The 13,582-nt window shown below is 48.8% G+C and overlaps 1 protein-coding gene across 4 annotated transcripts in view; it reads right to left on the bottom strand.

Annotated features, from left to right (window-relative positions):
• Nucleotides 1-1,375: 1,375 nt before the first annotated feature.
• The window catches only part of SPART (spartin), a 69,562-nt gene continuing 57,355 nt past the window's right edge, over nt 1,376-13,582 (bottom strand). For all 4 annotated transcript variants that reach the window (XM_003409629.4, XM_023547221.2, XM_064269914.1 and 1 more), the window contains one exon: nt 1,376-5,089. In XM_003409629.4, the coding sequence (XP_003409677.1) occupies nt 4,801-5,089 (289 nt within the window). In that variant the 3' untranslated portion in view covers nt 1,376-4,800. The remainder of the gene's footprint in view (nt 5,090-13,582) is intronic.

Here is a 13,582-nt window from a genome sequence, read left to right as displayed (position 1 = left end):
AGATCAAAGACCACAGCCTTCAGTAGGGATTATACCTCAACATAAAGAAAACAAAAATCCTCCCAACTGGACCAATAAGCAACATAATGATAAACGGAGAAAAGATTGAAGGTGTGGAGGATTTCATTTTACTTGGATCCACAATCAACACCCATGGAAGCAGCAGTCAAAAAATCAAAAGATGCATTGCACTGCGCAAATTTGCTGTGAAAGACCTCTTTAAAGTGTTGAAAGGCAAAGATGTCACCTTGAACACTAAGGTGTGCCTGGCCCAAGCCATGGCGTTTTCAGTCACTTCATATGCATGTGAAAGCTGGATGATGAGTTAGACAGAACAGTTGACGTCTTTGAATTGTGGTGTTGGAGAATAATATTGAATATACCATGGACTGCCAAAAGAAGGAACTAATAACGCTTGGAAGAAGTACAACCAGTATGGTCCTTAGCAAGGATGGTGAGTCTTCCTCTCATATACTTTGGACACGTTATCAGAGTTATCAGTCCCTGGAAGACATCATGCTTGGTAGAGGGTCAGTGAAAAAGAGAAAGAACCTCCATGAGATGCAGTCACACAGTGGCTGCAACAGTGGGCTCAAGCGTAAGGATTTTGAGGATGGTACAGGACCAGGCAGTGTTTATTTCTGTTGTATATGTGGTCGCTATGAGTTGAAATGGACCTAACAACAACATATAGATCAATAAAGACAATATTTTTCTTCTTTTCCTTACTCCACTCCACTACTTATTATAAAATAGAAGATGTAAATAGGGTGTTTTCAGTTGTACACATGCTAGTCATATCATGTTAGGTGCCAAGTATGACTTTATAGTCTTAATTTAGGGATTATCTATGGTTTAAGGAGATGTGTATAGTTGCCAAGTTGGCCAAGGGATGGACTATTATGGTTAAAGTTAGGTGTCAGCTTGGCTAGTCCATGATTCTCAGTGGTTTTGCAGGTATCATGCCATCACCCTCCACTTCGTGGTCTAGTGTGAGCTGCCAATCAGTTGAAAGGGGAGTTTCTTTGGGGGTGTGGCCTGCATCCAGTATATATGGATGTTCTGGCAAAACTCACTCGATCCTGCATCTGACCCATCATCCTCTAAGCTCTGGCTCTTGGGATATGAGCCAGCAGCCTGCCACCTGACCTGCAGATTTTCGGATTCACTAGCTTTTGCAACCCCAATAGCCAGCAGCTTGCTGCCTGACAGGCAGAGTTTGGGTTTGTAAGCCCCTGCAAACACGTGAGTCAGGAGAAGCCTCCAGCCTCATGTCTGACCCACAGATTTGGGACTTGGCAGCCTCCACAACCATGTCAAGCATTTCCTTGAAATAAATGTCCACATTTATATATATGCCTCACTGGTTTTGCACCTCTTGAGAACCCAGTCTAAGAAACTGAATTTCTTTAATCAGCCAAAATATTCCTGAAGAATAAAGTGGAGGGAATTGGCCGTCTTTCCCTAATAGATTGCAGGACTGTAGTGAAGCTATTAGTAATTATAAGTGTGGTACTAGTACAGAAACAAAGAAAATGATTGATGGGACAGAATGTAAAGCCTAGATACAGACCCACGCACATACAGAAGTTTGATACAGAGAGAAAGTTTGTACAGTAGATTACTGCAGGAAAGAATTCAATGAACAGAGCCTGGATAACTAATTATCCGTAGCAGGAAAAACTAGACTCCTATCTTACATCTTATGTGGGTGTAAAATAAAATTATTTTACACATGTGTAAAAATAAATTCTCAACAAATTAAACACAAATGTGAGAAACAAAACTGTCTGCAGTCACAGGCATTTCACAACATAAGAAAATGAATAACGAATAAACATGAAAAATGGTGGACCTCATTAGAGTTCAGGAAAATCCAAGTTAAGACAACAAGATACCATTTCATATACGCTAGATTGGAAAACAAAAGAAAACAAAACCTTAAAATAGCAAGGGTTGATGAGGACACTGTCAAGGGACATAGTGCACCAGAGAATAGCATCATTTTGGGAAAGAATTTGGCATTATCTTGCAAAGCTAAACACTGATAAATGCTATGGCCCAACAAGTCCAATCCTACGTATATAATCTCTCACACGTGTCTGTGTGCTGTGTACCAGGGGACATAGTCAAGGAAGTTCATGGTAGTGCTGTTTGTATCAACAAAAGTTATAGACCAAATGTCCATGAATACGAAAATGGATACATGAAACGTGGTATACTCACAGTGGAGTGATACATAGCAATTAAATAAACTTACATGCAAACATGAGAATGAATTTTAAAAATAAACTTGAAAAAAAGCTGAGTAAGAGCTTATATTAAGATACTATAATTATAACGTGAACCAGAGACCTACATCATCCTGAGACCAGAAGAACTAGCTGGTGCCCGGCCACAATCGATGACTGCCCTGACAGGGAGCACAACAGAGAACTCCTGAGGGAACAGGAGATCAGTGGGATGCAGACCCCAAATTCTCATAAAAAGACCATACTTAATGGTCTGACTGAGACTAGAGGAATCCCGGTGGCCACGGTCCCCAAACCTTCTGTTGGCACAGGATGGGAACCATCCCCGAAGACAATTCATCAGACATGAAAGGGACTGGACAGTGGGTGGGAGAGAGATGCTGATGAAGAGTGAGCTAATTATATCAGGTGGACACTTGAGATTGTGTTGGCAACTCTTGTCTGGAGGGGGGATGGGAGGATAGAGAGAGAGGGAAGGCGGCAAAATTGTCACGAAAGGAGAGACTGGAAGGGCTGACTCATTAGGGGGAGAGCAAGTGGGAGTACGGAGTAAGATGTATGTAAACTTATATGTGACAGACTGACTTGAATTGTAAACGTTCACTTGAAGCTCAATAAAATTAATAAAAAAAAGATACTATAAACTTTAAAATGACAAAGATTACAATGCTATTTAGAGACATGCGTGTAAGATTTTAGAGAGCAAAGAGCAGTGGGAGAGTAGGTAAGGAGATATGAGGAAAGAGACACATGCTGTTGGTAACTTTTTAGGACTTTAGTTGGGTGGTGAATTGATAAGTGTTAAATTTTATTATGCTTCACATCTTATATGCTATATATAATTTTTCATTTGTAGCAATTATTACATAGTATTAAAAAAATTCTTCAGAACAGGCTTATAGTGACTCTGGAATTGTGTGAAAACCCATTTTCTTTATGGCAGCGGTCAACAAATGTTTTCTGGAAAGGCTGCAGACCAAATATCTTAGGCTTATGGGCCAGACAGTCTCTTACAAGTCCCAGCTCTAACGCTATACTGGAGAACAGCCACAGCCAAGACAGAAGAGTGGACACAGCTGTGTGCCAATTAACATTTTGTCCACAAAAGCAAGCAGCAGCTGGTTGTGGCCCGTGGGGTGTAGTTTGCTGACCCCTGGTTTTAAATTTTAGGCTTTACTATTTGCCATTCCATTTCTTAAACTTCTAACATGGCAGTGGACTAACTGGAAGCTATTAACCAACTCAATTTTATTTCCATTTTAACAATTAGTACATTTTCCTTGGCCTTAGGAAAAGGCTCTACCAATTCTATGTGTTCCCAGAATACAAGACCATGAATACAATTTGAGGCCGTGTAATTCAGAGACAGTGTTTATTCACAGAGTGGACTCTTTAGACAGTCTCGAATAAAGTCTAATCAACTAGATGTTCAGAAATGGTCAGGATAGACCACAGCTGTGAAAACCAGGACTGATGTTTCAGAACCAGTGAACAAGAACACAGCGCCTCTAGGTGCTTACTTCCCTCACTGTAGTTTCCAGGTCTATGCCCTGTCTTCTGCACAGGAGAACTACTATGTCCATATACCACAGACTAAGCCTGTAGTTCCTTCACACTCTTAACCTTGATTATAAATACAACCTTTCCGTTTGAATAATTTCTGGGCTTTTTAATATAATTCCAGTGACTGAATCCCAAAATAAAAATATATTTAGCCATCAGTAAACTCAATTCAGTTTACATTTTAGGGTTTACAAAGTTCTAGACTTCTGGAAAAAACTACAGAAGTGGATAGGATAAAATGATTTCTTATAATACTTCTTTTTTGTTCAATTAAGCTAATAATAATCACTTTCAAGTTTTATATAATACCAATCACATCCCTAAAATTTCCTGGACTCCTGATAGATCAATACCAGTTTAAAACCAAGTCTTAAATATCATCTGTATTCATTTTAAATCAAAGACTATCCCATTTACTCACAAAGAGGTACGCTGCCAAATAATGTCACAGAGCCCCAATTTACTTTTCATGATCAGTCTACTCCATTATGAAAAAGTCTTTTAAATAAATGCTACACACTGAAAATTCTAACAAGCAAGCACCTAAAAAAAGAAAAGAAAATTACTGCAAAAGAGGAGACCCTATTCTAAGTCATTCCTTTCCAGTATAAATAGGAGACGTGCCAAATTTTACGGAAATAACGTTAAGTTCCTACTTTGCTTTCTGAAAGACAGCAGGTACAAAATTAGTTCAACATTAGGTTTAATGAGGTTCACAGCATGTGTATTATTAGTCTTCTTTTAACTGCAAAAATATTCAGGAGAAAAACTGAGAATACAACTGTATATATCGAAAGGCCAGATGCAGGTACACACATTCTTTTCCTTGTAAGTAGAACAGAGGCCACAAAACTTATGACACAGTCACTCTGGAGGCATGAATATATTACAAAAATACTGGTTCCTTTGTGAAGATCCACATTTGCCTATTTAACAAAACCGCATTCATCCATCAGGCTTTGGTACAGGTGCTCATGGCTGCCCGTCATTTATCTTTCTTCTTTGCCTTCTCGTCTAGCTGCTCCTTCTGCTTCTCCACCTCCAGCTGTCCTTCCTTCTGTCCTGCTACGTTCACACCAGCCCCTCCTTCTGGATCTCTCCCCCGAGAACTGTCAACTATCTTATAGTCCTCAAGGATTGTGTGTCCTGTCTGTTTTGCAGTTTTCTTCACCATGGCTTTGATGCCAATGTGGTCAATATTATAGGCAGTCACACCGACGTTGACGGCAGAATCCACGGCGTAGTTTGTAGCTTCTCCTGCTTTATGCCCATACCTTTAGAAGAGAGAGAAAGGATGCTGGAATGGTAAATATGAATTAAGCTCTTCTAAATTAGAAATAAGTCACAGGATTAGTGTAAAGTTATCCCGGAAATCAAAACCAGAACTTAGCTTTCAATTGGATTAAATGACTTAAAACAAAATGAAATCACACTGTGCCAAGCTTTCTTTTCTCCCTTAGCAGAAACAATATATGAAAATAAACTCAGGTTAGCTGAGATCAATGTAATAAAGACTGTTGAGTAAAGATAAACCATAAATTATAATAAACGTTCATCAGTCATTATTTCCTTTTTTATCCTCCCCTTCTGGAAAGATAAGCGATAACCCGTTGCCGCTGGGTCGATTCTGAGCCCCATAGAGTTTACAAGGCTGTAATCTTTACGGAAGCCAACTGCCACATCTTTCTCCTGAGGAACAACTCATAGGTTGAACCTCCGACCTTCTGGTTAGCAGCTGGGTGCTTAACCACGTCGCAACCAGAGAGCCTTATAGAAGACACACCTGCTGCGTCGAGTGGGTTATGGTTCCTAGTGACCCTACATGACAGAACAGAACTGCCCCATAGGATTACCAACGAGCAGCTGGTGAATTGGACCTGTCAACCTTTTGGTTAGCAGCCACCAGGTTTCATTCAGGCAAATGCAGGACACACAGAATCTAGGGTCACTGAATGGTTTAGGATTCTATCTTCAACTGCTTCCTAGAGAAGACTGTGGTTCTGTCTTTAATCAGATTCTACAACCCTCTCACCAACACTCACTGCACTCCAGACTACGGGCCTTCCTGGTGCTCCTTGAGCCAACCAAGCACTCACATGTTTCAGGACCCTTACCCTGGCTGGTCTCTCCTGGACGGTGCTGACCCCAGGTATTCATGTGGCTAACCACCTCGCCTCCTTCACATATGCTCAACCAGTATCTGCTCGTGCCCACCCCACTGCCAATCCACCTTAAAACTCTTCCTTCTTCTGCTATAACACACATCACCTTCCACGTACTTCTGTTGTTGTTGGGATACTGACCCCATGTGACAGAGTAAAACTGCCCACAGGGTTTCCTAGGCTGTAATCTTTAGCGAAGCAGATCGCCAGCTCTTTTTCCTGCAGAACCGCTGCGCAGGTTCAAACTGCCAAACTTTGGTTAGCAGCCAAGCATTTAACCACGTTGCACCCCCAGGGCTCCTTTTTTCTACATACTATAGAATTTATTTACACTTTGTTATTATTTGTCTATGTCTTGCCTATTGTTTGTCTCGCTAGAATACAGGCCCCATTTGCTTTATTCATTAATGCATCCTAAGCACTTACAGAGGAGCCTTGGTAGTGCAGTGGTTAAGCGCTCGGATGCTAACCAGAAGGTCAGCAGTTCGAACCTACCAGCCGCTCTGCAGGAGAAAGCTGTGGCAGTCTGTTTCTGTAAAGATTTCAGCCTTGGAAACCTTATGGGGCAGTTCTACTCTGTCCTATAGAGTCACTATGAGTCGGAATCAACTCGACGGGAATGGGTTTGGCTTTTTCATTTAAGTGCTCATGACAGTGCCCTGCACTGAATAAATATTTGTTTAATGAATGAAATTAGTAATTCCTGCCCTTTCTACCTCCTTGTTTCAAAAGCATCAAATGTGTACCAAAGTGCTTGGGAATTTATAAAGCACAGGGTTGCTATAGGTCAGAATTGACTCCATGGCAATGGGTTTGGTTTTTTTTTAAAAAAACAAAGGCAGTTACTAACTTTAGTAATCTGAGATCCTACTGAAAGATACTAAAACATCTTCTACTGTTTTACTCTTTACCCCTCTTCTCATGCCAGGCTATTTAAACTTTTCTTGCCCATAGGTTTCCCCAAGGGCATTGCTTAAATAACAAACAAAAGATAAAGTTTTATAATATTCTCCAGGACACACAAAAATTTCCTAGATGCTTTGTGACCTGTATCTGGACATTTCATACTGAGGCTGGATCTGCCCTCTGAATTAACAAATTCTCTATTACTAGGAGGCCTTGTGGCACAATGGATAAGTGCTCAGCTGCTAACCAAAAGGTTGCTATAAGCTGGAATCGACTCGACAGCAATAGTTTTTTAATTTTTGAAAAAAGTTAATTATTAAGTTAGATTTTATATACTGAGTAACACCACCAACTGAAGAACAATTAAAACAGAACATGAAACATACCCTAAATAAGTGAATGGAATTCAGTTTACAGATGGAGAGAAACTTCAGACATTTCCCCAGTGCATTCAGTGATTTGCAGCAAACTGGCATAGACTTCAGGTTTCACTCATTCTAGCAATTTTTCAGTCATAACAACTTTCAAATAAATCTGCCTGTAATTCAATTTAAATGCAACCTTCAAAACTATTCTCAGAAATACTAAACTTACGTATTCACAGTAAAAAAATAGCTTTTTATGAGTCTATCCATCAAAGGCAAGTGGGCTGTGGCCAGTTTATGAAAAGCCTTGTAGGTGACACTGACTAGGTTGAACTTTACCTTGAAATCAATGGGAAGTTAAGAAAAACATTTAAGCAGGGGAATGGCACGCCCAAATGTGTCTTAGAAAGAGGCCTTTAGCTCTGGTTGCACCATGAGTTATAAGGGTGTGGGGCTGAACGCAGGGCAACCACTTAAGGAACAATTACAGGAGCTGAACGAGAAACCACGAGACTGGAGAGAAAGGGATGGATTCAGGAGATACTTAAAAAAACAAAAACCAAATCTTTGGCCGGCAAGTTGATTCCGACTCATAGGGACCCTATAGGATAGAGCAGAACTGCCCCACAGGATTTCCAAGGAGCGCCTGGTGGATTTGAACTGCTAACCTTTGGGTTAGCAGCTGTAGCCCCTAACCACTGCGCCACCAGCGTTTCCAGGAGATATTTAGGAGATAAAAATCAGCATGATTGATGACTGGATGGCTGTAGAGGAAGGTTGTTGGGATAATGGACCCTCAAGCTAATAGAACAGTTAACAGAAAACACACGTATGAGAGTCGCTGGTACACAGGAGGTAACTGCAGCCACAGGTGTAGAAGAGGTTACCCAGGAACAGCGCACAACAGATCCTTAGGTAGAACCTTACTTAGTGGATGGGTGCGGAAGCCGACAACCTGTCTGATCAGACAAAATGGCAAGGTGAGCCAAATGAGAGTACTGCTGAACACCTGTAGACGGCTGAACCAGGAATCTACATGAGGGTCAACTCCTGGAGCAGGAGCGGTCAGCTACCGTGAGCATGTCAGAGCCTCAGCCACAGTACTGGAGCAGGAGCGGTCAGCTACCGTGAGCATGTCAGAGCCTCAGCCACAGTACTGGAGCAGGAGCGGTCAGCTACCGTGAGCATGTCAGAGCCTCAGCCACAATACTGGAGCAGGAGCGGTCAGCTACCGTGAGCATGTCAGAGCCTCAGCCACAATACTGGCGCAGGAGCGGTCAGCTACCGTGAGCATGTCAGAGCCTCAGCCACAATACTGGAGCAGGAGCGGTCAGCTACCGTGAGCACGTCAGAGCCTCAGCCACAGTACTGGAGCAGGAGCGGTCAGCTACCGTGAGCACGTCAGAGCCTCAGCCACAATACTGGCGCAGGAGCGGTCAGCTACCGTGAGCATGTCAGAGCCTCAGCCACAGTACTGGCGCAGGAGCGGTCAGCTACCGTGAGCATGTCAGAGCCTCAGCCACAGTACTGGAGCAGGAGCGGTCAGCTACCGTGAGCATGTCAGAGCCTCAGCCACAGTACTGGCACAGGAGCGGTCAGCTACCGTGAGCATGTCAGAGGCCTCAGCCACAGTACTGGAGCAGGAGCGGTCAGCTACCGTGAGCATGTCAGAGCCTCAGCCACAATACTGGAGCAGGAGCGGTCAGCTACCGTGAGCATATCAGAGCCTCAGCCACAGTACTGGAGCAGGAGCGGTCAGCTACCGTGAGCATGTCAGAGCCTCAGCCACAGTACTGGAGCAGGAGCGGTCAGCTACCGTGAGCATGTCAGAGCCTCAGCCACAGTACTGGTGCAGGAGCGGTCAGCTACCGTGAGCATGTCAGAGCCTCAGCCACAGTACTGGAGCAGGAGCGGTCAGCTACCGTGAGCATGTCAGAGCCTCAGCCACAGTACTGGAGCAGGAGCGGTCAGCTACCGCGAGTATGTCAGAGCCTCAGCCACAGTACTGGAGCAGGAGCGGTCAGCTACCGTGAGCACGTCAGAGCCTCAGCCACAGTACTGGAGCAGGAGCGGTCAGCTACCGTGAGCACGTCAGAGCCTCAGCCACAGTACTGGCGCAGGAGCGGTCAGCTACCGTGAGCACGTCAGAGCCTCAGCCACAGTACTGGCGCAGGAGCGGTCAGCTACCGTGAGCACGTCAGAGCCTCAGCCACAGTACTGGAGCAGGAGCGGTCAGCTACCGTGAGCACGTCAGAGCCTCAGCCACAGTACTGGAGCAGGAGCGGTCAGCTACCGTGAGTATGTCAGAGCCTCAGCCACAGTACTGGCGCAGGAGCGGTCAGCTACCGTGAGCACGTCAGAGCCTCAGCCACAGTACTGGAGCAGGAGCGGTCAGCTACCGTGAGCACGTCAGAGCCTCAGCCACAGTACTGGAGCAGGAGCGGTCAGCTACCGTGAGTATGTCAGAGCCTCAGCCACAGTACTGGAGCAGGAGCGGTCAGCTACCGTGAGCACGTCAGAGCCTCAGCCACAGTACTGGAGCAGGAGCGGTCAGCTACCGTGAGCACGTCAGAGCCTCAGCCACAGTACTGGAGCAGGAGCGGTCAGCTACCGTGAGCACGTCAGAGCCTCAGCCACAGTACTGGAGCAGGAGCGGTCAGCTACCGTGAGCATGTCAGAGCCTCAGCCACAGTACTGGAGCAGGAGCGGTCAGCTACCCTGAGTATGTCAGAGCCTCAGCCACAGTACTGGCGCAGGAGCGGTCAGCTACCGTGAGCACGTCAGAGCCTCAGCCACAGTACTGGAGCAGGAGCGGTCAGCTACCGTGAGCACGTCAGAGCCTCAGCCACAGTACTGGAGCAGGAGCGGTCAGCTACCGTGAGCACGTCAGAGCCTCAGCCACAGTACTGGAGCAGGAGCGGTCAGCTACCGTGAGCATGTCAGAGCCTCAGCCACAGTACTGGAGCAGGAGCGGTCAGCTACCGTGAGCATGTCAGAGCCTCAGCCACAGTACTGGAGCAGGAGCGGTCAGCTACCGCGAGTATGTCAGAGCCTCAGCCACAGTACTGGAGCAGGAGCGGTCAGCTACCGTGAGCACGTCAGAGCCTCAGCCACAGTACTGGAGCAGGAGCGGTCAGCTACCGTGAGCACGGCAGAGCCTCAGCCACAGTACTGGCGCAGGAGCGGTCAGCTACCGTGAGCACGTCAGAGCCTCAGCCACAGTACTGGAGCAGGAGCGGTCAGCTACCGTGAGTATGTCAGAGCCTCAGCCACAGTACTGGCGCAGGAGCGGTCAGCTACCGTGAGCACGTCAGAGCCTCAGCCACAGTACTGGAGCAGGAGCGGTCAGCTACCGTGAGTATGTCAGAGCCTCAGCCACAGTACTGGAGCAGGAGCGGTCAGCTACCGTGAGCACGTCAGAGCCTCAGCCACAGTACTGGAGCAGGAGCGGTCAGCTACCGTGAGCACGTCAGAGCCTCAGCCACAGTACTGGAGCAGGAGCGGTCAGCTACCGTGAGCACGTCCGAGCCTCAGCCACAGTACTGGAGCAGGAGCGGTCAGCTACCGTGAGCACGTCAGAGCCTCAGCCACAGTACTGGAGCAGGAGCGGTCAGCTACCGTGAGTATGTCAGAGCCTCAGCCACAGTACTGGCGCAGGAGCGGTCAGCTACCGTGAGCACGTCAGAGCCTCAGCCACAGTACTGGAGCAGGAGCGGTCAGCTACCGTGAGCACGTCAGAGCCTCAGCCACAGTACTGGAGCAGGAGCGGTCAGCTACCGTGAGTATGTCAGAGCCTCAGCCACAGTACTGGTGCAGGAGCGGTCAGCTACCGTGAGCACATCAGAGCCTCAGCCACAGTACTGGAGCAGGAGCGGTCAGCTACCGTGAGCACGTCAGAGCCTCAGCCACAGTACTGGAGCAGGAGCGGTCAGCTACCGTGAGCACGTCAGAGCCTCAGCCACAGTACTGGAGCAGGAGCGGTCAGCTACCGTGAGTATGTCAGAGCCTCAGCCACAGTACTGGAGCAGGAGCGGTCAGCTACCGTGAGCATGTCAGAGCCTCAGCCACAGTACTGGAGCAGGAGCGGTCAGCTACCGTGAGTATGTCAGAGCCTCAGCCACAGTACTGGCGCAGGAGCGGTCAGCTACCGTGAGCACGTCAGAGCCTCAGCCACAGTACTGGAGCAGGAGCGGTCAGCTACCGTGAGCACGTCAGAGCCTCAGCCACAGTACTGGAGCAGGAGCGGTCAGCTACCGTGAGTATGTCAGAGCCTCAGCCACAGTACTGGCGCAGGAGCGGTCAGCTACCGTGAGCACGTCAGAGCCTCAGCCACAGTACTGGAGCAGGAGCGGTCAGCTACCGTGAGCACGTCAGAGCCTCAGCCACAGTACTGGAGCAGGAGCGGTCAGCTACCGTGAGTATGTCAGAGCCTCAGCCACAGTACTGGCGCAGGAGCGGTCAGCTACCGTGAGCACGTCAGAGCCTCAGCCACAGTACTGGAGCAGGAGCGGTCAGCTACCGTGAGCACGTCAGAGCCTCAGCCACAGTACTGGAGCAGGAGCGGTCAGCTACCGTGAGCATGTCAGAGCCTCAGCCACAGTACTGGAGCAGGAGCGGTCAGCTACCGTGAGCATGTCAGAGCCTCAGCCACAGTACTGGAGCAGGAGCGGTCAGCTACCCTGAGTATGTCAGAGCCTCAGCCACAGTACTGGCGCAGGAGCGGTCAGCTACCGTGAGCACGTCAGAGCCTCAGCCACAGTACTGGAGCAGGAGCGGTCAGCTACCGTGAGCACGTCAGAGCCTCAGCCACAGTACTGGAGCAGGAGCGGTCAGCTACCGTGAGCACGTCAGAGCCTCAGCCACAGTACTGGAGCAGGAGCGGTCAGCTACCGTGAGCATGTCAGAGTCTCAGCCACAATACTGGAGCAGGAGCGGTCAGCTACCGTGAGCATGTCAGAGCCTCAGCCACAATACTGGAGCAGGCGCGGTCAGCTACCGTGAGCATGTCAGAGCCTCAGCCACAGTACTGGCGCAGGAGCGGTCAGCTACCGTGAGTATGTCAGAGCCTCAGCCACAGTACTGGCGCAGGAGCGGTCAGCTACCGTGAGCACGTCAGAGCCTCAGCCACAGTACTGGAGCAGGAGCGGTCAGCTACCGTGAGCACGTCAGAGCCTCAGCCACAGTACTGGAGCAGGAGCGGTCAGCTACCGTGAGTATGTCAGAGCCTCAGCCACAGTACTGGCGCAGGAGCGGTCAGCTACCGTGAGCACGTCAGAGCCTCAGCCACAGTACTGGAGCAGGAGCGGTCAGCTACCGTGAGCACGTCAGAGCCTAAGCCACAGTACTGGAGCAGGAGCGGTCAGCTACCGTGAGTATGTCAGAGCCTCAGCCACAGTACTGGCGCAGGAGCGGTCAGCTACCGTGAGCACGTCAGAGCCTCAGCCACAGTACTGGAGCAGGAGCGGTCAGCTACCGTGAGCATGTCAGAGCCTCAGCCACAGTACTGGAGCAGGAGCGGTCAGCTACCGTGAGCACGTCAGAGCCTCAGCCACAGTACTGGAGCAGGAGCCGTCAGCTACCGTGAGCATGTCAGAGCCTCAGCCACAGTACTGGAGCAGGAGCGGTCAGCTACCGTGAGTATGTCAGAGCCTCAGCCACAGTACTGGCGCAGGAGCGGTCAGCTACCGTGAGCACGTCAGAGCCTCAGCCACAGTACTGGAGCAGGACCGGTCAGCTACCGTGAGCACGTCAGAGCCTCAGCCACAGTACTGGAGCAGGAGCGGTCAGCTACCGTGAGCACGTCAGAGCCTCAGCCACAGTACTGGAGCAGGAGCGGTCAGCTACCGTGAGCATGTCAGAGCCTCAGCCACAGTACTGGAGCAGGAGCGGTCAGCTACCGTAAGCACGTCAGAGCCTCAGCCACAGTACTGGCGCAGGAGCGGTCAGCTACCGTGAGCACGTCAGAGCCTCAGCCACAGTACTGGAGCAGGAGCGGTCAGCTACCGTGAGCACGTCAGAGCCTCAGCCACAGTACTGGCGCAGGAGCGGTCAGCTACCCTGAGCACGTCAGAGCCTCAGCCACAGTACTGGAGCAGGAGCGGTCAGCTACCGTGAGCATGTCAGAGCCTCAGCCACAGTACTGGAGCAGGAGCGGTCAGCTACCGTGAGCATGTCAGAGTCTCAGCCACAGTACTGGAGCAGGAGCGGTCAGCTACCGTGAGCATGTCAGAGCCTCAGCCACAATACTGGAGCAGGCGCGGTCAGCTACCGTGAGCATGTCAGAGCCTCAGCCACAGTACTGGAGCAGGAGCGGTCAGAATACTATCTCTCTATG

The sequence above is a fragment of the Loxodonta africana genome, chromosome 17 (genome assembly GCF_030014295.1).
Source record: "Loxodonta africana isolate mLoxAfr1 chromosome 17, mLoxAfr1.hap2, whole genome shotgun sequence".
Classification (NCBI taxonomy): Eukaryota; Metazoa; Chordata; class Mammalia; order Proboscidea; family Elephantidae; genus Loxodonta; species Loxodonta africana.
Note: the sequence above shows the minus strand (reverse complement) of the source record. Positions and strands in the feature narration are given on the sequence as shown.